At 45.5% G+C, this 23,885-nt stretch overlaps 1 protein-coding gene across 1 annotated transcript in view; it reads right to left on the reverse strand.

The window, feature by feature from the left end:
- Window positions 1-3,101: 3,101 nt before the first annotated feature.
- LOC139383453 (vam6/Vps39-like protein) overlaps window positions 3,102-23,885 on the reverse strand; it is a 46,861-nt gene continuing 26,077 nt past the window's right edge. The window contains exons 15-24 of the mRNA XM_071128002.1: window positions 21,458-21,544; window positions 21,104-21,177; window positions 18,793-19,009; window positions 18,481-18,609; window positions 15,672-15,774; window positions 13,875-13,920; window positions 6,184-6,333; window positions 5,336-5,470; window positions 3,980-4,071; window positions 3,102-3,391 (exon numbers count right to left, since the gene is read on the reverse strand). Of these exons, the coding sequence (XP_070984103.1) occupies window positions 3,310-3,391; window positions 3,980-4,071; window positions 5,336-5,470; window positions 6,184-6,333; window positions 13,875-13,920; window positions 15,672-15,774; window positions 18,481-18,609; window positions 18,793-19,009; window positions 21,104-21,177; window positions 21,458-21,544 (1,115 nt within the window). The 3' untranslated portion in view covers window positions 3,102-3,309. The remainder of the gene's footprint in view (window positions 3,392-3,979; window positions 4,072-5,335; window positions 5,471-6,183; window positions 6,334-13,874; window positions 13,921-15,671; window positions 15,775-18,480; window positions 18,610-18,792; window positions 19,010-21,103; window positions 21,178-21,457; window positions 21,545-23,885) is intronic.

Below are 23,885 nucleotides of genomic sequence, written 5' to 3' on the forward strand. Positions count from 1 at the left end.
CTTCAATAACCAGATGAACGGTCGGTTGAGTGTAGCTAGCTACATCTCCTTCAATAAACAGATGGACGGTTGGTTGAGTGTAGCTAGCTACATCTCCTTCAATAACCAGATGAACAGTTGGTTGAGTATAGCTAGCTACATCTCCTTCAATAACCAGATGAACGGTTGGTTGAGTATAGCTAGCTACATCTCCTTCAATAAACAGATGAACGGTTGGTTGAGTGTAGCTAGCTACATCTCCTTCAATAACCAGATGAACGGTTGGTTGAGTGTAGCTAGCTACATGTCCTTCAATAAACAGATGAACGGTTGGTTGAGTATAGCTAGCTACATCTCCTTCAATAACTAGATGAACGGTTGGTTGAGTGTAGCTAGCTACATCTCCTTCAATAAACAGATGAACGGTTGGTTGAGTGTAGCTAGCTACATCTCCTTCAATAAACAGATGAACGGTTGGTTGAGTATAGCTAGCTACATCTCCTTCAATAACCAGATGAACGGTCGGTTGAGTGTAGCTAGCTACATCTCCTTCAATAAACAGATTAATGGTTGGTTGAGTGTAGCTAGCTACATCTCCTTCAATAACCAGATGAACGGTTGGTTGAGTGTAGCTAGCTACATGTCCTTCAATAAACAGATGAACGGTTGGTTGAGTATAGCTAGCTACATCTCCTTCAATAACTAGATGAACGGTTGGTTGAGTGTAGCTAGCTACATCTCCTTCAATAAACAGATGAACGGTTGGTTGAGTGTAGCTAGCTACATCTCCTTCAATAAACAGATGAACGGTTGGTTGAGTATAGCTAGCTACATCTCCTTCAATAACCAGATGAACGGTCGGTTGAGTGTAGCTAGCTACATCTCCTTCAATAAACAGATGAACGGTTGGTTGAGTGTAGCTAGCTACATCTCCTTCAATAAACAGATGAACGGTTGGTTGAGTATAGCTAGCTACATCTCCTTCAATAAACAGATGAACGGTCGGTTGAGTGTAGCTAGCTACATCTCCTTCAATAAACAGATGAACGGTTGGTTGAGTATAGCTAGCTACATCTCCTTCAATAACCAGATGAACGGTTGGTTGAGTGTAGCTAGCTACATCTCCTTCAATAACTAGATGAACGGTTGGTTGAGTATAGCTAGCTACATCTCCTTCAATAAACAGATGAACGGTTGGTTGAGTGTAGCTAGCTACATCTCCTTCAATAACCAGATGAACGGTTGGTTGAGTGTAGCTAGCTACATCTCCTTCAATAACCAGATGAACGGTTGGTTGAGTGTAGCTAGCTACATCTCCTTCAATAAACAGATGGACGGTTGGTTGATGCTGCACGTATTTATTTACAATGTTGCGAGGATACAACTGCGACATATATAATGCATATGCATCCCAAAATGGCACCCTATTCCCTATATAGTGCACTACTTTTCACCAGAACCCTATATAGAACCCTATATAGTAGTGCACTATAAAATGGAATAGGGTGCCATTTTGGGATTCATCCCAATCTGACGTACACTCGTGATAAAGACAGAACCATTTCATTTCACCGATCACTTCTGGAATAAGGAAACATGGGCTGAGCTGCCGACATCATTTTTCTTTCAGGTTTTTCCCAAAAATGAATTAATATATTGTATCAATCACTAAAAAAGACACATTTTGAAACTGTGGATCTACATCCAAATACAGGTTGATCTAAAAAAAAAAAAGTTTTCAGGAGAGGTTATATCGCTGCAGCGGATCTGAAAAATGTGTTTGTGCAAATGGACCATGCTAGAAATGGAGTCGTTATGTTTGAATCTGTTTTTTTAACCCATTCCCTCAGAAACACACGCTAACTGAAAACCATTCCCTCAGAAACACACGCTAACTGAAAACCATTCCCTCAGAAACACACGCTAACTGAAAACCATTCCCTCAGAAACACACGCTAACTGAAAACCATTCCCTCAGAAACACACGCTAACTGAAAACCATTCCTTCAGAAACACACGCTAACTGAAAACATGAAAACCATTCCCCCAGAAATACACGCTAACTGAAAACCATTCCCTCAGAAACCCACGCTAACTGAAAACATGAAAACCATTCCCTCAGAAACACACACTAACTGAAAAGAAATGGCTGCTTTTAAGGACATTCTTAAAAGTCACAAGGCATCAGAGAATAAGAGTTAGTCTATATAGTCTCTATAGCGTACTGAGTAGACTCTGAGGATGAGAGAGGGAGGGGGCAGAGTAGTCACTGTAGCAGAGTAGTTGGTAGAATAGCTACAGGTACTGTAGTTTAGCAGGTAGCTGGGGTTGTGGGGCAGAATAGGTAGCTGGGGATGTGGGGCAGAATAGGTAGCTGGTAGCAGGGGCAGAATAGGTAGCTGGTAGCAGCTCCAGAGAGAAGCAGCCAGAGTTCGTTCCGGAGAGAAGCAGCCAGAGTTCGTTCCGGAGAGAAGCAGCCAGAGTTCGTTCCGGAGAGAAGCAGCCAGAGTTCGTTCCGGAGAGAAGCAGCCAGAGTTCGTTCCGGAGAGAAGCAGCCAGAGTTCGTTCCGGAGAGAAGCAGCCAGAGTTCGTTCCGGAGAGAAGCAGCCAGAGTTCCGGAGAGAAGCAGACAGAGTTCGTTCCGGAGAGAAGCAGCCAGAGTTCCGGAGAGAAGCAGCCAGAGTTCGTTCCGGAGAGAAGCAGCCAGAGTTCGTTCCGGAGAGAAGCAGCCAGAGTTCGTTCCGGAGAGAAGCAGCCAGAGTTCGTTCCGGAGAGAAGCAGCCAGAGTTCGTTCCGGAGAGAAGCAGCCAGAGTTCGTTCCGGAGAGAAGCAGCCAGAGTTCGTTCCGGAGAGAAGCAGCCAGAGTTTGTTCCGGAGAGAAGCAGCCAGAGTTTGTTCCGGAGAGAAGCAGCCAGAGTTCGTTCCGGAGAGAAGCAGCCAGAGTTCGTTCCGGAGAGAAGCAGCCAGAGTTCGTTCCGGAGAGAAGCAGCCAGAGTTCGTTCCGGAGAGAAGCAGCCAGAGTTCGTTCCGGAGAGAAGCAGCCAGAGTTCGTTCCGGAAAGAAGCAGCCAGAGTTCCGGAGAGAAGCAGCCAGAGTTCCGGAGAGAAGCAGCCAGAGTTCCGGAGAGAAGCAGCCAGAGTTCCGGAGATGGAGTCCTCCTCTCCTCCTGAATATCCCAGCTGCTGTGATGTCGTTTCAACCCAGCCTTCCAGGGTGCTGCTACGAACACGAAGTCCACAGGAGGGAACTATTCTGTCATTTCAGTACACGGCGGTATGGTCTGTTAGTATCCCAGAGTGCTTTGCGTCCAGGTGGGGGGGGGTAGCGGTGTCACTGCTCCGTAGGACACACCCCTCGGTCCTTACAGCAGAAGTAATGAACCACAACACCGTTGGGATACCTGGCGAAGGCGCTGGACAGGACAGAGTGTTTTAGTACATAGACAGCCTTTACCACAGATTTACAACAGGTTTTTATCACATACTAAAGATGTATGACATAGTTATAGGTGTTTATAAAGCATTGATATTAGAATAGCCAGCAGCATACCACCCTGCATACCACTGCTGGCTTGCTTCTGAAGCTAAGCAGGGTTGGTCCTGGTCGGTCCCTGGATGGGAGACCAGATGCTGCTGGAAGTGGTGTTGGAGGGCCAGTAGGAGGCACTCTTTCCTCTGGTCTAAAATAAATATCCCAATGCCCCAGGGCAGTGATTGGGGACACTGCCCTGTGTAGGGTGCTGTCTTTCGGGTGGGACGTGAAACAGGTGTCCTGACTGTCTGAGGTCACTAAAGATCCCATGGCACTTATCATAAGAGTAGGGGGGGTTAACCCTGGTGTCCAGGCTAAAGCCCCAATCTGGCCCTCATACCATCATGGCCACCTGATCATCCCCAGTTTACAATTGACTCATTCATCCCAGTAACTATTCCCCAGGTCATTGCTGGAAATGAGAATGTGTTCTCAGTCAATTTACCGGGTAAAATTAAAAAAAGTTTACCTGTTTCCGATCTTCTTCTTACAGACCCTGCAGGTCTTTTCCTCTGTGATGATGCACTTCACCTGTTGGTGGAAGATACGTTCCTCCTGGACCTAAACACACACGTCAGACAGACCAAAAACATCACACAACGTCAGACAGACCAAAAACATCACACACGTCAGACAGACCAAAAACATCACACACGTCAGACAGACCAAAAACATCACACACGTCAAACAGACCACAAACATCCCACAACGTCAGACAGACCAAAAACATCCCACACGTCAGACAGAACAAAAACATCCCACACGTCAGACAGACCAAAAACATCACACACGTCAGACAGACCACAAACATCACACACGTCAGACAGACCACAAACATCACACACGTCAGACAGACCACAAACATCACACACGTCAGACAGACCAAAAACATCCCACACGCCAGACAGACCAAAAACATCCCACACGCCAGACAGACCAAAAACATCACACACGTCAGACAGACCAAAAACATCACACACACCAGACAGACCAAAAACATCACACACGTCAGACAGACCAAAAACATCACACACGTCAGACAGACCACAAACATCACACACGTCAAACAGACCAAAAACATCACACACGTCAGACAGACCACAAACATCACACACGTCAAACAGACCAAAAACATCACACGTCAGACAGACCACAAACATCACACACGTCAGACAGACCAAAAACATCCCACACGTCAGACAGACCAAAAACATCCCACACGTCAGACAGAACAAAAACATCACACACGTCAGACAGACCAAAAACATCACACGTCAGACAGACCACAAACATCACACACGTCAGACAGACCACAAACATCACACACGTCAGACAGACCACAAACATCACACACATCAGACAGACCAAAAACATCCCACACGCCAGACAGACCAAAAACATCCCACACGCCAGACAGACCAAAAACATCACACACGTCAGACAGACCAAAAACATCCCACACGTCAGACAGACCAAAAACATCACACACACCAAAAACATCACACACATCAGACAGACCACAAACAGACATCAGGGTTGAATCTCCAAAGGTAGTTCCTTGTTGCTCTTTCCTTCAACCTTCTCCTCAAACATCAGAAGGGAGGAAGCTCTGAAAATGATGTCATGGCTTTAGAAGCTTCTGATAGGTTAATTGACATCATTTGAGTCAATTGGAGGTGTACCTGTGGATGTATTTCAAGGTCTACCTTCAAACTCAAGAGCTTCCTCCCTTCCTTCTGAAGTTTTTGAAAGAGGTCCTGGTAGAGGACAGTAACATAGGACACGACACCAACACACAGAGCGTCTCTCTCTCTCTCTCTCTCACCCGTAGGAACTCGGCCTGCAGCAGACTCTTGAGGACCTGGTCAAAGCGTTTCCTCTGAGCCTTCTCCTCCAGAACACTCTCCAGGAACACACGGATCTCTCTGATCTGAGTGTTGGCTGGCAGCAGGTCGATGGCCTGGTGGAGAGATATAATATATATATATAATATAGATACAGTTGAAGTTGGAAGTTTACATACACTTAGGTTGGAGTCATTAAAACTAGTTTTTCAACCACTCCACAAATTTCTTGTTAACAAACTATAGTTTTTTTATAATTTTTCCAACAATTGTTTACAGACAGATTATTCCACTTCTAATTCACTGTATCACAATTCCAGTGGGTCAGAAGTTTACATACACTAAGTTGACTGTGCCTTTAAACAGCTTGGAGAATTCCAGAAAAAGATGTCATGGCTTTAGAAGCTTCTGATAGGCTAATTGACATCATTTGAGTCAACCTACCTTAGTTGTATTCAGCTTGCTGTGGTGCAACCTACCTTAGTTGTATTCAGCTTGCTGTGGTGCAACCTACCGTAGTTGTATTCAGCTTGCTGTGGTGCAACCTACCGTAGTTGTATTCAGCTTGCTGTGGTGCAACCTACCGTAGTTGTATTCAGCTTGCTGTGGTGCAACCTACCTTAGTTGTATTCAGCTTGCTGTGGTGCAACCTACCGTAGTTGTATTCAGCTTGCTGTGGTGCAACCTACCTTAGTTGTATTCAGCTTGCTGTGGTGCAACCTACCGTAGTTGTATTCAGCTTGCTGTGGTGCAACCTACCGTAGTTGTATTCAGCTTGCTGTGGTGCAACCTACCGTAGTTGTATTCAGCTTGCTGTGGTGCAACCTACCTTAGTTGTATTCAGCTTGCTGTGGTGCAGCTCCAGGACATGTAGAGCTGCCATTAGATTGGCCTGTGGGTCCAACAGCTCCATTTTGATTGGCCCAAGACAGTGGACGTCAGGAGGGGACAGGTACATGCGCAGTAGAGACAGGTACACCTGTATCACAATAACACTGGGTTAACAGACAGGTACACCTGTATCATAGTACCACTGGGTTAACAGACAGGTACACCTGTATCATAGTACCACTGGGTTAACAGACAGGTACACCTGTATCATAGTACCACTGGGTTAACAGACAGGTACACCTGTATCATAGTACCACTGGGTTAACAGACAGGTACACCTGTATCATAGTACCACTGGGTTAACAGACAGGTACACCTGTATCATAGTACCACTGGGTTAGCAGACAGGTACACCTGTATCACAGTACCACTGGGTTAACAGACAGGTACACCTGTATCATAGTACCACTGGGTTAACAGACGTACACCTGTATCATAGTACCACTGGGTTAACAGACAGGTACACCTGTATCATAGTACCACTGGGTTAACAGACAGGTACACCTGTATCATAGTACCACTGGGTTAACAGACAGGTACACCTGTATCATAGTACCACTGGGTTAACAGACAGGTACACCTGTATCATAGTACCACTGGGTTAACAGACAGGTACACCTGTATCACAGTACCACTGGGTTAACAGACAGGTACACCTGTATCACAGTACCACTGGGTTAACAGACAGGTACACCTGTATCATAGTACCACTGGGTTAGCAGACAGGTACACCTGTATCATAGTACCACTGGGTTAACAGACAGGTACACCTGTATCACAGTACCACTGGGTTAACAGACAGGTACACCTGTATCACAATACCACTGGGTTAGCAGACAGGTACACCTGTATCATAACACCACTGGGTTAACAGACAGGTACACCTGTATCATAGTACCACTGGGTTAACAGACAGGTACACCTGTATCATAGTACCACTGGGTTAACAGACAGGTACACCTGTATCATAGTACCACTGGGTTAACAGACAGGTACACCTGTATCATAGTACCACTGGGTTAACAGACAGGTACACCTGTATCATAGTACCACTGGGTTAACAGACAGGTACACCTGTATCATAGTACCACTGGGTTAGCAGACAGGTACACCTGTATCATAGTACCACTGGGTTAACAGACAGGTACACCTGTATCATAGTACCACTGGGTTAGCAGACAGGTACACCTGTATCATAGTACCACTGGGATAACAGACAGGTACACCTGTATCATAGTACCACTGGGTTAACAGACAGGTACACCTGTATCATAGTACCACTGGGTTAACAGACAGGTACACCTGTATCATAGTACCACTGGGTTAACAGACAGGTACACCTGTATCATAACACCACTGGGTTAACAGATAGAGGGTTAACAGACAGGTACACCTGTATCATAGTACCACTGGGTTAACAGACAGGTACAGGTACACCTGTATCATAGTACCACTGGGTTAACAGACAGGTACACCTGTATCATAATACCACTGGGTTAACAGACAGGTACACCTGTATCATAGTACCACTGGGTTAACAGACAGGTACACCTGTATCATAGTACCACTGGGTTAACAGACAGGTACACCTGTATCATAGTACCACTGGGTTAACAGACAGGTACACCTGTATCATAATACCACTGGGTTAGCAGACAGGTACACCTGTATCATAATACCACTGGGTTAGCAGACAGGTACACCTGTATCATAGTACCACTGGGTTAACAGACAGGTACACCTGTATCATAATACCACTGGGTTAACAGACAGGTACACCTGTATCATAGTACCACTGGGTTAGCAGACAGGTACACCTGTATCATAGTACCACTGGGTTAACAGACAGGTACACCTGTATCATAGTACCACTGGGTTAGCAGACAGGTACACCTGTATCATAGTACCACTGGGTTAACAGACAGGTACACCTGTATCATAGTACCACTGGGTTAACAGACAGGTACACCTGTATCATAGTACCACTGGGTTAACAGACAGGTACACCTGTATCATAGTACCACTGGGTTAGCAGACAGGTACACCTGTATCATAGTACCACTGGGTTAACAGACAGGTACACCTGTATCATAGTACCACTGGGTTAACAGACAGGTACACCTGTATCACAGTACCACTGGGTTAACAGACAGGTACACCTGTATCATAATACCACTGGGTTAACAGACAGGTACACCTGTATCATAGTACCACTGGGTTAACAGACAGGTACACCTGTATCATAGTACCACTGGGTTAACAGACAGGTACACCTGTATCATAGTACCACTGGGTTAACAGACAGGTACACCTGTATCATAGTACCACTGGGTTAACAGGTACACCTGGTACCACTGGGTTAACAGACAGGTACACCTGTATCATAGTACCACTGGGTTAACAGACAGGTACACCTGTATCATAGTACCACTGGGTTAACAGACAGGTACACCTGTATCATAGTACCACTGGGTTAACAGACAGGTACACCTGTATCATAGTACCACTGGGTTAGCAGACAGGTACACCTGTATCATAGTACCACTGGGTTAACAGACAGGTACACCTGTATCACAGGGTTACAGACAGGTACACCTGGGGGTTAACAGACAGGTACACCTGTATCATAACCACTACCACTGGGTTAACAGACAGGTACACCTGTATCATAGTACCACTGGGTACCACTGGGGGTTAACAGACAGGTACACCTGTATCATAGTACCACTGGGTTAACAGACAGGTACACCTGTATCATAGGGTACCACTGGGTTAACAGACAGGTACACCTGTATCATAGTACCACTGGGTTAGCAGACAGGTACACCTGTATCATAGTACCACTGGGTTAACAGACAGGTACACCTGTATCATAGGGTTAACAGACAGGTACACCTGGTACCACTGGGTTAACAGACAGGTACACCTGTATCATAGTACCACTGGGTTAACAGACAGGTACACCTGTATCATAGTACCACTGGGTTAACAGACACCTGGTACCACTGGGTTAACTGTATCATAGGGTTAACAGACAGGTACACCTGTATCATAGTACCACTGGGTTAACAGACAGGTACACCTGTATCATAGTACCACTGGGTTAACAGACAGGTACACCTGTATCATAGTACCACTGGGTTAACAGACAGGTACACCTGTATCATAGTACCACTGGGTTAACAGACAGGTACACCTGTATCATAGTACCACTGGGTTAACAGACAGGTACACCTGTATCATAGTACCACTGGGTTAACAGACAGGTACACCTGTATCATAACCACTACCACTGGGTTAACAGACAGGTACACCTGTATCATAGTACCACTGGGTTAGCAGACAGGTACACCTGTATCATAGTACCACTGGGTTAACAGACAGGTACACCTGTATCATAGGGTACCACTGGGTTAACAGACAGGTACACCTGTATCATAGTACCACTGGGTTAACAGACAGGTACACCTGTATCATAGTACCACTGGGTTAACAGACAGGTACACCTGTATCATAGTACCACTGGGTTAAGACAGACACCTGGTACACTGGGTTAACTGTATCATAGTACCACTGGGTTAACAGACAGGTACACCTGTATCATAGTACCACTGGGTTAACAGACAGGTACACCTGTATCATAGTACCACTGGGTTAACAGACAGGTACACCTGTATCATAGTACCACTGGGTTAACAGACAGGTACACCTGTATCATAGTACCACTGGGTTAGCAGACAGGTACACCTGTATCATAGTACCACTGGGTTAACAGACAGGTACACCTGTATCATAGTACCACTGGGTTAACAGACAGGTACACCTGTATCATAGTACCACTGGGTTAACAGACAGGTACACCTGTATCATAGTACCACTGGGTTAACAGACAGGTACACCTGTATCATAGTACCACTGGGTTAACAGACAGGTACACCTGTATCATAGTACCACTGGGTTAACAGACAGGTACACCTGTATCATAGTACCACTGGGTTAACAGACAGGTACACCTGTATCATAGTACCACTGGGTTAGCAGACAGGTACACCTGTATCATAGTACCACTGGGTTAACAGACAGGTACACCTGTATCATAATACCACTGGGTTAACAGACAGGTACACCTGTATCATAGTACCACTGGGTTAACAGACAGGTACACCTGTATCATAGTACCACTGGGTTAACAGACAGGTACACCTGTATCATAGTACCACTGGGTTAACAGACAGGTACACCTGTATCATAGTACCACTGGGTTAACAGACAGGTACACCTGTATCATAGTACCACTGGGTTAGCAGACAGGTACACCTGTATCATAGTACCACTGGGTTAACAGACAGGTACACCTGTATCATAGTACCACTGGGTTAACAGACAGGTACACCTGTATCACAGTACCACTGGGTTAACAGACAGGTACACCTGTATCATAGTACCACTGGGTTAACAGACAGGTACACCTGTATCATAGTACCACTGGGTTAACAGACAGGTACACCTGTATCATAGTACCACTGGGTTAACAGACAGGTACACCTGTATCATAGTACCACTGGGTTAACAGACAGGTACACCTGTATCACAGTACCACTGGGTTAACAGACAGGTACACCTGTATCATAGTACCACTGGGTTAACAGACAGACAGGTACACCTGTATCATAGTACCACTGGGTTAACAGACAGGTACACCTGTATCACAGTACCACTGGGTTAACAGACAGGTACACCTGTATCATAATACCACTGGGTTAACAGACAGGTACACCTGTATCATAGTACCACTGGGTTAACAGACAGGTACACCTGTATCATAGTACCACTGGGTTAACAGACAGGTACACCTGTATCATAGTACCACTGGGTTAACAGACAGGTACACCTGTATCATAGTACCACTGGGTTAGCAGACAGGTACACCTGTATCATAGTACCACTGGGTTAACAGACAGGTACACCTGTATCATAGTACCACTGGGTTAACAGACAGGTACACCTGTATCATAGTACCACTGGGTTAACAGACAGGTACACCTGTATCATAGTACCACTGGGTTAACAGACAGGTACACCTGTATCATAGTACCACTGGGTTAACAGACAGGTACACCTGTATCATAGTACCACTGGGTTAACAGACAGGTACACCTGTATCATAGTACCACTGGGTTAACAGACAGGTACACCTGTATCATAGTACCACTGGGTTAGCAGACAGGTACACCTGTATCATAGTACCACTGGGTTAACAGACAGGTACACCTGTATCATAATACCACTGGGTTAACAGACAGGTACACCTGTATCATAGTACCACTGGGTTAACAGACAGGTACACCTGTATCATAGTACCACTGGGTTAACAGACAGGTACACCTGTATCATAGTACCACTGGGTTAACAGACAGGTACACCTGTATCATAGTACCACTGGGTTAACAGACAGGTACACCTGTATCATAACACCACTGGGTTAACAGATAGAGGGTTAACAGACAGGTACACCTGTATCATAGTACCACTGGGTTAACAGACAGGTACACCTGTATCATAGTACCACTGGGTTAACAGACAGGTACACCTGTATCATAGTACCACTGGGTTAACAGACAGGTACACCTGTATCATAGTACCACTGGGTTAACAGACAGGTACACCTGTATCATAGTACCACTGGGTTAACAGACAGGTACACCTGTATCATAGTACCACTGGGTTAACAGACAGGTACACCTGTATCATAATACCACTGGGTTAGCAGACAGGTACACCTGTATCATAATACCACTGGGTTAGCAGACAGGTACACCTGTATCATAGTACCACTGGGTTAACAGACAGGTACACCTGTATCATAATACCACTGGGTTAACAGACAGGTACACCTGTATCATAGTACCACTGGGTTAGCAGACAGGTACACCTGTATCATAGTACCACTGGGTTAACAGACAGGTACACCTGTATCATAGTACCACTGGGTTAGCAGACAGGTACACCTGTATCATAGTACCACTGGGTTAACAGACAGGTACACCTGTATCATAGTACCACTGGGTTAACAGACAGGTACACCTGTATCATAGTACCACTGGGTTAACAGACAGGTACACCTGTATCATAGTACCACTGGGTTAGCAGACAGGTACACCTGTATCATAGTACCACTGGGTTAACAGACAGGTACACCTGTATCATAGTACCACTGGGTTAACAGACAGGTACACCTGTATCACAGTACCACTGGGTTAACAGACAGGTACACCTGTATCATAATACCACTGGGTAACAGACAGGTACACCTGTATCATAGTACCACTGGGTTAACAGACAGGTACACCTGTATCATAGTACCACTGGGTTAACAGACAGGTACACCTGTATCATAGTACCACTGGGTTAACAGACAGGTACACCTGTATCATAGTACCACTGGGTTAGCAGACAGGTACACCTGTATCATAGTACCACTGGGTTAACAGACAGGTACACCTGTATCATAGTACCACTGGGTTAACAGACAGGTACACCTGTATCATAGTACCACTGGGTTAACAGACAGGTACACCTGTATCATAGTACCACTGGGTTAACAGACAGGTACACCTGTATCATAGTACCACTGGGTTAACAGACAGGTACACCTGTATCATAGTACCACTGGGTTAACAGACAGGTACACCTGTATCATAGTACCACTGGGTTAACAGACAGGTACACCTGTATCATAGTACCACTGGGTTAACAGACAGGTACACCTGTATCATAATACCACTGGGTTAACAGACAGGTACACCTGTATCATAATACCACTGGGTTAGCAGACAGGTACACCTGTATCATAGTACCACTGGGTTAACAGATAGAGGGTTAACAGACAGGTACACCTGTATCATAGTACCACTGGGTTAACAGACAGGTACACCTGTATCATAGTACCACTGGGTTAACAGACAGGTACACCTGTATCATAGTACCACTGGGTTAACAGACAGGTACACCTGTATCATAATACCACTGGGTTAACAGACAGGTACACCTGTATCATAGTACCACTGGGTTAACAGACAGGTACACCTGTATCATAGTACCACTGGGTTAACAGACAGGTACACCTGTATCATAATACCACTGGGTTAGCAGACAGGTACACCTGTATCATAATACCACTGGGTTAGCAGACAGGTACACCTGTATCATAGTACCACTGGGTTAACAGACAGGTACACCTGTATCATAATACCACTGGGTTAACAGACAGGTACACCTGTATCATAGTACCACTGGGTTAGCAGACAGGTACACCTGTATCATAGTACCACTGGGTTAACAGACAGGTACACCTGTATCATAGTACCACTGGGTTAGCAGACAGGTACACCTGTATCATAGTACCACTGGGTTAACAGACAGGTACACCTGTATCATAGTACCACTGGGTTAACAGACAGGTACACCTGTATCATAGTACCACTGGGTTAGCAGACAGGTACACCTGTATCATAATACCACTGGGTTAACAGACAGGTACACCTGTATCATAGTACCACTGGGTTAACATATATAGAGGGTTAACGAGGCAGGTATGTAGGTATGCGTCAGTCATAAGGGGTTACTCACATCTTGGCTTCTGTCCGTCTCTTTGTCATAATGCCTATGACAGTACCTGAGGGGAGAGCAACACAAAATCAGCTTGGAGTGAGATAACAACACGTGACGATTCACAACAAGAGTTTTGAATCAGCATGTTGTTGTTAATGGCTGGTTGGATGTTTTAGTGGGAGACTTTCTGTAGTCCTACTCCCTTCCTCAGTAAAACGTTGGGACCAATAGGACTGGAGACTACCTGTTTCTTTCATTATGGGACCAATAGGACTGGAGATGACCTGTTTCTTTCATTATGGGGCCAATAGGACTGGAGACTACCTGTTTCTTTCATTATGGGACCAATAGGACTGGAGATGACCTGTTTCTTTCATTATGGGGCCAATAGGACTGGAGACGACCTGTTTCTTTCATTATGGGGCCAATAGGACTGGAGACTACCTGTTTCTTTCATTATGGGACCAATAGGACTGGAGATGTCCTGTTTCTTTCATTATGGGGCCAATAGGACTGGAGACGACCTGTTTCTTTCATTATGGGGCCAATAGGACTGGAGACTACCTGTTTCTTTCATTATGGGGCCAATAGGACAGGTAATCTCCAGTCTAAATTCTGGAGTCTAAGCACAGACAATTAAAACTCCCCTTATATACTTTTAAAACAGTTTGATAATCTCAGAATTTTTTTTATTTATTTGGAATGACAAATGCACTAGGCTTAACTTGTGCAAGTTAGAGGCAAGTGGATCAGGGTGGGCTTGGCATTCCAAATCCGCTGTTATACCATCAGGCTTTAAGCCCGAGGCACTTGGCCCACTTGTCCCCAACTCCAGAACGTGTCCCACCTTGGTTTTTCAATTAAAAACTTCCTCTGTCAGAACATTTCTCTTCACGATATATCGGCTGTCAAAAGGAGGCACAGACTCATCACATATGCAGTGGGTTTGGAAAAGAACCTCTTAGGTTCAAGGTCAACCCCTACTTAAATCTTTCAGCTGGAATCTGGCTGAATCCTAAGCTCAATATAGATAAGAAACCATTTCTATGGAAGGCCTGGGTTGACAGGGGTGTCCTTGTTCGGGTGGGGTGGGGGGGGGGGTGGATCTCTATGATGGAGAAACTGAAATAATTATACCTCAATAATTATTAAACTGAACTGAAATAATTATACCTATTCCTCAACAGCAATTCTGGAGGTGGCATTTGGCTCGGAAGGGGAACGAGGCATCAGCTCCAACTCTTTGCTTCTGAAGAACTCAGACAAAAAAGGTCATCTTTTTAACCTGAAAGTTGTGTGGGAAACAGATTTAAACGTGTCATTGTCAGGCCTCCCGAGCGGCGCAGCCGTTTAAGGCACTGCATCGCAGTGTTGCAGCATCACTACAGCCTGGGGTTCGTGACCGGGAGTCCAATAGGGTTTGGCCGGGTGGGCTGTACTTGTCTCATGGCGCTCTAGCGACTCCTTGTGGTGGGCCGGGCGCCTGCAGGCTGACCTCAGTCGTCAGTTTAACAATGTTTCCTCTGACACATTGGTGCAGCTGGCAACCAGGTGTTAAAAAGCGCGGCTTGGTGGTCGTGTTCCAAGTCCATCTGCATAAATGTACACTGGTCCAAGGATTATTTCGGGGGGGGGTCACATGATACAAGAGCAAGTGTTAAATCTCCTCCCCTTTCCACAGCCAAGTCGCCAAGTCGGGTGAAAAAAAAAGCCTCCTTTCCCTGTTGGCACAAGCGTCTCAGTGGACTTCAGAGGGGAATAAAGGCTAACCAACCGTGTGCGAGTCAGTGTGTGTGTCTAGGCAGTAGTACTCACTCCTCTGCCATGTGTGTGTCCTTCAGGACGTGTACGTAGATGTAGAGGGCCTGTTCGTGTTTCCCCATCCGACCCAGCAGCACGGCCCTCTCCTCCAGAAGACCTGACACAGACAAAATGGCACGGTTAGATTGAAGACACCCAGGGTGCGGTTGCGTCATGGGACCAGCGTCGTTGCCAACTAGCATAGCTGGTGCCATTGCTTAGAATTCTTTCTCATTTAAGCAAAGGTTTATGGGATATTAGAACTAGAGGTCGACTGATAATGATTTTTCAACGGCGATACCGATTATTGGAGGACCAAAAAAAGCAGACACCGATGAGCCGGTCGATTTTTTTTGAAAAAAAAAAAAAAAAAATATATATATATATAATGACAATTACAACAATACTGAATGAACAATGAACATTTTTATTTGAAGTAATACATAAATAAAATCAATTTAGTCTCAAGTAAATAATGAAATCTGTTCAATTTGGTTTAAATAATGCAAAACCAAAGTGTTGGAGAAGAAAGTAAAAGTGCAATATGTGCCATGTAAGAAAGCTAACGTTTCAGTTCCTTGCTCAGAACATGAGAACATATGAAAGCTGGTGGTTCCTTTTAACATGAGTCTTCAATATTCCCAGGTAAGAAGTTTTAGGTTGTAGTTATTATAGGAATTATAGGACTATTTCCCTCTATACCATTTGTATTTCATATACCTTTGACAATTGGATGTTCTTATAGGCACTTTAGTATTGCCAGTGTAACAGTTATGGCTTCCGTCCCTCTCCTCGCCCCTACCTGGGCTCGAACCAGGAACACATCGACAACAGCCACCCTCGAAGCATCGTTACCCATCGCTCCACAAAAGCCGCGGCACTTGCAGAGCAAGGGGAATAAATATTCCAAGTCTCAGAGCGAGTGACGTTTGAAACGCTGTTAGCGCGCACCCCGCTAACTAGCTAGCCATTTCACATCGGTTACACCAGCCTAATCTCGGGAGTTGATAGGCTTGAAGTCATAAACAGCGCTGTGCTTCAAGCATTGCAAAGAGCTGCTGGCAAACGCTGTAAAGTTTGAATGAATGCTTACGAGCCTGCTGCTGCCTACCACCGCTCAGTCAGACTGCTCTAACAAATCATAGACTTAATTATAATATAATAGTATGATCTGGGACCAGACTAGGTAACGACCATATGAGTTGACAAGACAGCACAAACAGATCTGGGACCAGGCTAGGTAACGACCATAGGAGTTGAGAAGACAGCACAAACAGATCTGGGACCAGGCTAGGTAATGACCATAGGAGTTGACAAGACAGCACAAACAGATCTGGGACCAGGCTAGGTAACGACCATAGGAGTTGACAGGACAACACAAACAGATCTGGGACCAGGCTAGTTAATGACCATAGGAGTTGACAAGACAGCCCAAACAGATCTGGGACCAGCATAGACATAGATGGCATACATTTAGTTATTTAGCAAACACTCCAGAGCGACTTACAATCATTGCGTCCAAAGGACCGCATGCGATCACTAAGAGCAGTCAGAGAGGACAAGACCAACCGCCTCTACCATGACCACTAGGGCTGGGAATGGATGGCCAGTATCGATTCTCTATGCATTGTGATTCTCATGATTCTCTATGCATTGTGATTCTCATGATTCTCTATGTATTGTGATTCTCATGATTCTCTATGTATTGTGATTCTATATATATATATATATATATATATATATTGTGATTCTCGATGTATTGTGATTCTCATGATTCTCAATGTATTGTGATTCTCATGATTCTGTATGTATGTATGCGATTCGATACTGCGATTCGATACTGCGATTCGATACTGCGATTCGATACTGCGATTCGATACTGCGATTCGATGTTTCAAACATATTGTTCAGTGTACAAAACACAGTGTACAAAACATTAGGAACAGCTGCTCTTTCCATGAGACTGACCAGGTGAATCCAGATGAAAGATATGATTTCTTATTGATGTCACCTGTTAAATCCACTTCAATCAGTGTAGATGAAGAGGAGACAGGTTAAAGAAGGATTTGTAAGCCTTGAGACATGGATTGTGTATCAATCAAATATAAAATATCTTACATCAGCTGATATCTCAAAGTGCTGTACAGAAACCCAGCCTAAAACCCCAAACAGCAAGCAATGCAGGTGTAGAAGCACATTGGCTAGGAAAAACTCCCTAGAAAGGCAGGAACCTAGGAAGAAACCTAGAGAGGAACCAGGCTCTGAGGGGTGGCATTCTACATGGACCAGCATCCCTGTGGAACGCTTTCTACATCTTGTAGAGTCAACATGGGCCAGCATCCCTGTGGAACGCTTTAGACACCTTGTAGAGTCAACATGGACCAGCATCCCTGTGGAACGCTTTCAACACCTTGTAGAGTCAACATGGACCAGCATCCCTGTGGAACGCTTTCAACACCTTGTAGAGTGCATGTCCCGACGAATTCAGGCTGTTCTGCAGACATTAGGGGGGGTACAACTCAATATTAGGAAGGTGTTCATAATGTTTTGTAGACTCAGTGTATGTCTCCTGCAGAGCGACAAGAGTCATGGAAATAAGTGCTGAAAACATGTTGGCTCACTTTTTCAAAAGAAGATGAAGAATAAGCTATAGGATGAACAATACTGCCGTTTCGGTGCATGTACAGACAACTAGCGCTAGCTAATGCTACCTAGCAAGTACAAATCGATACTTTGAGAGTCAACATATCAATATATCGTCCAAAATAATATTGCAATATGTAACTTCATCTAATATTTCCCCACCTAACTATCCCATTCTTACCGTCAAAGGGGAAGTCACTGATAAGACGTCCAGGCTCGTAGCTGGTAGAGACCTCCAGGAAACATAGAAGCTTGTTCCTAAACTCTCCCAGGTCCCCCTCCTCCTTCCCAGCAGCCACTGCAGGAACCCCTACAGGACAAGGAAGACAGAACAGACAGATCCCAGCTGTGGAGTACCTCAGGGCAGTGTGCTGGGGGCTGTGGAGTACCACAGGGCAGTGTGCTGGGACTACTTATTTTTCTGTTATAGATCAATGATACTAGATATTCCTTAGGCCACCCCACCCCCCAAAAATGTTGTAGTAGGTCTTACCCTCGGGCAGGGAGTTGAGGTACTGCTTCATGAGCCCCTGGACCCTCTCCAGGTACAGCTGAATGAGGACGTTATGGAACTCTGGCTCCGTCTCCTCCCAGACGTGTATGATGTGCTCCAAGTAGGGGATAGTCAGCTCCTTAAAGCCCTCCTTCAGGAAGTTCAGGACCTTGTCTCTGGGCAGGGTCTCTACCTCCGTCAGGTCCTCAGTGAAGATCTGGGACAGAAACAATATGTATATGACCTATAGTGATACTGAATTTACATTTTCCCCAATGGAGAATCAATGTATCTTAGTATGTACACTACATGTTCAAAAGTATGTGAACACGCCTTTAAATGAGTGTATTTGGCTATTTCAGCCATACCCGTTGTTGACCGGTGTATACAATCGAACACACATCCATGCAATCTCCATAGACAAACATTGTCAGTAGAATGGCCCTTACTGAAGAGCTCAGTGACTTTCAACGTGGCAGCGTCATAGGATGCCACCTTTCCAACAAGTCAGTTCTTAAGATTTCTGCCCTGCTAGAGCTGCCCTGGTCAACTGTAAGTGCTGTTATTGTGAAGTGGAAACGTCTAGAAGCAACAGCGGCTCAGTCGCGAAGTGGTAGGCCACACCAGCTCACAGAACGGGACCGCCGAGTGCTGAAGCACGTAAAAGCCATATGTCCTCGATTGCAACCCTCACTACCGAGTTCCAAACTGCCTCTGGAAGCAACATCAGAACAAGAACTGTTTGTCGGAAGCTCCATGAAATGGGTTTCCATGGCTGAGCAGCCGCACACAAGCCTTAGATCACCACGCACAATGCCAAGCGTTGGCTGGAGTGGTGTAAAGCACACCGCCATTTGACTCAAAATAAATTTAGCTTGTCACCAAAAACACTCACAAACTTCTACAGATGCACAATCGAGAGCATCCTGTCGGGCTGTATCACCGCCTGGTACGGCAACTGCTCCGCCCACAACCGTAAGGCTCTCCAGAGGGTAGTGAGGTCTGCACAACTCATCACCGGGGGAAACTTCCTGCCCTCCATGACACCTACGTCACAGTTAGGCCAAAAAGATCATCAAGGACAACAACCACCCGAGCCACTGCCTGTTCACCCCGCTATCATCCAGAAGGTGAGGTCAGTACAGGTGCATCAAAGCTGGGACCAAGAGACTGAAAAACAGCTTCTATCTCAAGGCCATCAGACTGTTAAACAGCCACCACTAACATTGAGTGGCTGCTGCCAACACACTGACACTGACTCAACTCCAGCCACTTAAATAATGGAAAAATTGGATGTAAAAATGTATCACTAGTCACTTTAAATAATGCCACTTCATATAATGTTTACATACCAAACATTACTCATCTCATATGTATATACTGTATTTTATATCATCTATTACATCTTGCCTGCCGTTCGGCCATCGCTCATCCATATATTTATATGTACATATTCTCATTCACCCCTTTAGATTTGTGTGTATTAGGTAGTTGTTGGAGAATTGTTAGATTACTTTCTAGATATTACTGCATGGTCGGAACTAGAAGCACAAGCATTTCACTACACTCACATTAACATCTGCTAACCATGTGACCAATAACATCTGCTAACCATGTGACCAATAACATCTGCTGACCATGTGACCAATAACATCTGCTGACCATGTGACCAATAACATCTGCTGACCATGTGACCAATAACATCTGCTGACCATGTGACCAATAACATCTGCTGACCATGTGACCAATAACATCTGATTTGATTTGAGTAGAGGAAACGCATTCTCTGGGATGCCGAATCAAACTTCACCATCTGACAGTCCGACAGACGAATCTGAGTTTGGAAGATGCCAGGAGAACGCTACCTGCCAACTGTAAAGTTTGGTGGAGGAGTAGTAATGGTCTGGGGGTGTTTTTCATGATTTGGTCCTTAGTTCCAGTGAAGGGAAATCTTAACCCTACAGCATACAATGACATTCTAGATGGTTCTGTGCATCCAACATTTTGGGGGGAGGCCCTTTCCTGTTTCAGTATGACAATGCCCCAGTACACAAAGCGAGGTCTATAAAAATAAGTGGTTTGTCAATATCGGTGTGGAAGAACTTGACTGGCCTGCACAGAGCCCTGACCTCAACCCCATCGAACACCTTCGGGATGAATTGGAGCACCGTCTGTGATCCAGGCCTAATCGCCCGACATCATTAATGCTCGTGGCTGAATGGAAGCAAGTCCCCGCAGCAACGTCCCAACAAACAGTGCAGTCAACTAGGGTAGGCAAAGACGGTTCCAACTCCTGACAATCCTGTCTCACCTTGAGTCCGTCCTCGGGACAGATCTTCAGAACCCAGGGAGAGAACTCAAAGATAATGACCAGATTCTCCATCCCTGACAAGATAAATGATAAGAGATGATTAATGGTACGCTCAGAGAGGACAGGGTTGGACGTGTGAGAATGGTGGAAAGGTTAAAGGTTAACTCATATGGTGTTTGTTTGTGGAGCTATATCGACTGTGGCGTTCTCTTCGTTAGTGCCGTCATACACACATCAACTCTGCTGTGTGGAAAGCCGATTGTATGTTTAAATCCGTGTTCATTTACTTGGATGTTTAATCCAATATCATTAACAAAACATCGGTGTTAAGTTGATGTTGGGAGGTTAACTCACCCAGTCTCTGGAGGTACTGCACCGTCCTCTCATGTCCCTTTAGAGGAGAGTTAGCCTTGGTGGACTGGTCTAACAACACCTGTAGGGCTGGGGGAGGAAGAGAGGAGAGTTAGCCTTGGTGGAACTGATCCAACAAAACCTGCAGGGGAGGAAGAGAGGAACGTTAGCCTTGGTGGAACTGATCCAACAACACCTGTAGGGCTGGGGGAGGAAGAGAGGAGAGTTAGCCTTGGTGGAACTGATCCAACAAAACCTGCAGGGGAGGAAGAGAGGAACGTTAGCCTTGGTGGAACTGATCCAACAACACCTGCAGGGCTGGGGGAGGAAGAGGGGAGAGTTAGCCTTGGTGGAACTGATCCAACAAAACCTGCAGGGCTGGGGGAGGAAGAGGGGAGAGTTAGCCTTGGTGGAACTGATCCAACAACATCCGTAGGGCTGGGGGAGGAAGAGAGGAGAGTTAGCCTTGGTGGAACTGATCCAACAACATCTGTAGGGCTGGGGGAGGAAGAGGGGAGAGTTAGCCTTGGTGGAACTGATCCAACAACACCTGTAGGGCTGGGGGAGGAAGAGGGGAGAGTTAGCCTTGGTGGAACTGATCCAACAACATCTGTAGGGCTGGGGGAGGAGAGTTAGCCTTGGTGGAACTGATCCAACAACACCTGTAGGGCTGGGGGAGGAAGAGAGGAACGTTAGCCTAGGTGGAACTGATCCAACAACACCTGTAGGCGAGGAAGAGAGGAACGTTAGCCTTGGTGGAACTGATCCAACAACACCTGCAGGGGAGGAAGAGAGGCGAGTTAGCCTTGGTGGAACTGAACCAACAACACCTGTAGGGCTGGGGGAGGAAGAGAGGAACGTTAGCCTTGGTGGGACTGATCCAACAACACCTGTAGGGCTGGGGGAGGAAGAGAGGAACGTTAGCCTTGGTGGGACTGATCCAACAACACCTGTAGGCGAGGAAGAGAGGAACGTTAGCCTTGGTGGGACTGATCCAACAACACCTGCAGGGCTGGGGGAGGAGAGTTAGCCTTGGTGGAACTGATCCAACAACACCTGTAGGGCTGGGGGAGGAAGAGAGGAACGTTAGCCTTGGTGGAACTGATCCAACAACACCTGTAGGGCTGGGGGAGGAAGAGAGGAACGTTAGCCTTGGTGGAACTGATCCAACAACACCTGTAGGGGAGGAAGAGAGGAACGTTAGCCTTGGTGGAACTGATCCAACAACACCTGTAGGGCTGGGGGAGGAAGAGAGGAACGTTAGCCTTGGTGGAACTGATCCAACAACACCTGTAGGGCTGGGGGAGGAATAGAGGAATGTTAGCCTTGGTGGGACTGAGCCAACAACACCTGTAGGGGAGGAAGAGAGGAGCACAAACAGGGTCAGGAAGAGGTGAAGGAGAGGTGTGAAGGAAGAGAAACGAGGGAGAGAATGCAGAACAAAAGGACGTGTCACTTGTACGCGAGTACATAATACAATTCAGACAAGAATAGTATAGATTTAGGTCGTCTGATTGGACAATACATTTATTTATTTTTTTTTTATTTAAAAAATAAAAAATAAAATCGGCAAATGTTAAGGTTTGCGGGGACGACAAGCTCATCAAATCGGATTGCACAACTTCTTTGGTTAACGACTTCTCTGCAGAACAAGGGTCCAAGAGTTCACTACTCCTTCGTCAATGAATCATGCTACAGCCTACATGTTGATTTAGGCTACCTACCTATAGGTTATATGTTGATTTAGGCTACCTACCTATTGGCTATATGTTGATTTAGGCTACCTACTTATAGGTTATATGTTGATTTAGGCTACCTACCTATAGGCTATATGTTGATTTAGGCTACCTACCTATAGGCTATATGTTGATTTAGGCTACCTACCTATAGGCTATATGTTGATTTAGGCTACCTACCTATAGGCTATATGTTGATTTAGGCTACCTACCTATTGGCTACATGTTGATTTAGGCTACCTACCTATTGGCTGGCTATATGTTGATTTAGGCTACCTACCTATAGGCTATATGTTGATTTAGGCTACCTACCTATAGGCTATATGTTGATTTAGGCTACCTACCTATTGGCTGGCTATATGTTGATTTAGGCTACCTACCTATAGGCTATATGTTGATTTAGGCTACCTACCTATAGGCTGGCTATATGTTGATTTAGGCTACCTACCTATAGGCTGGCTACATGTTGATTTAGGCTACCTACCTATAGGCTGGCTACATGTTGATTTAGGCTACCTACCTACCTATAGGCTATATGTTGATTTAGGCTACCTACCTATAGGCTGGCTACATGTTGATTTAGGCTACCTACCTACCTATAGGCTATATGTTGATTTAGGCTACCTACCTACCTATAGGCTATATGTTGATTTAGGCTACCTACCTATAGGCTGGCTACATGTTGATTTAGGCTA

Source organism: Oncorhynchus clarkii, chromosome 25 (genome assembly GCF_045791955.1).
Source record: "Oncorhynchus clarkii lewisi isolate Uvic-CL-2024 chromosome 25, UVic_Ocla_1.0, whole genome shotgun sequence".
In the NCBI taxonomy this organism is placed as follows: domain Eukaryota; kingdom Metazoa; phylum Chordata; class Actinopteri; order Salmoniformes; family Salmonidae; genus Oncorhynchus; species Oncorhynchus clarkii.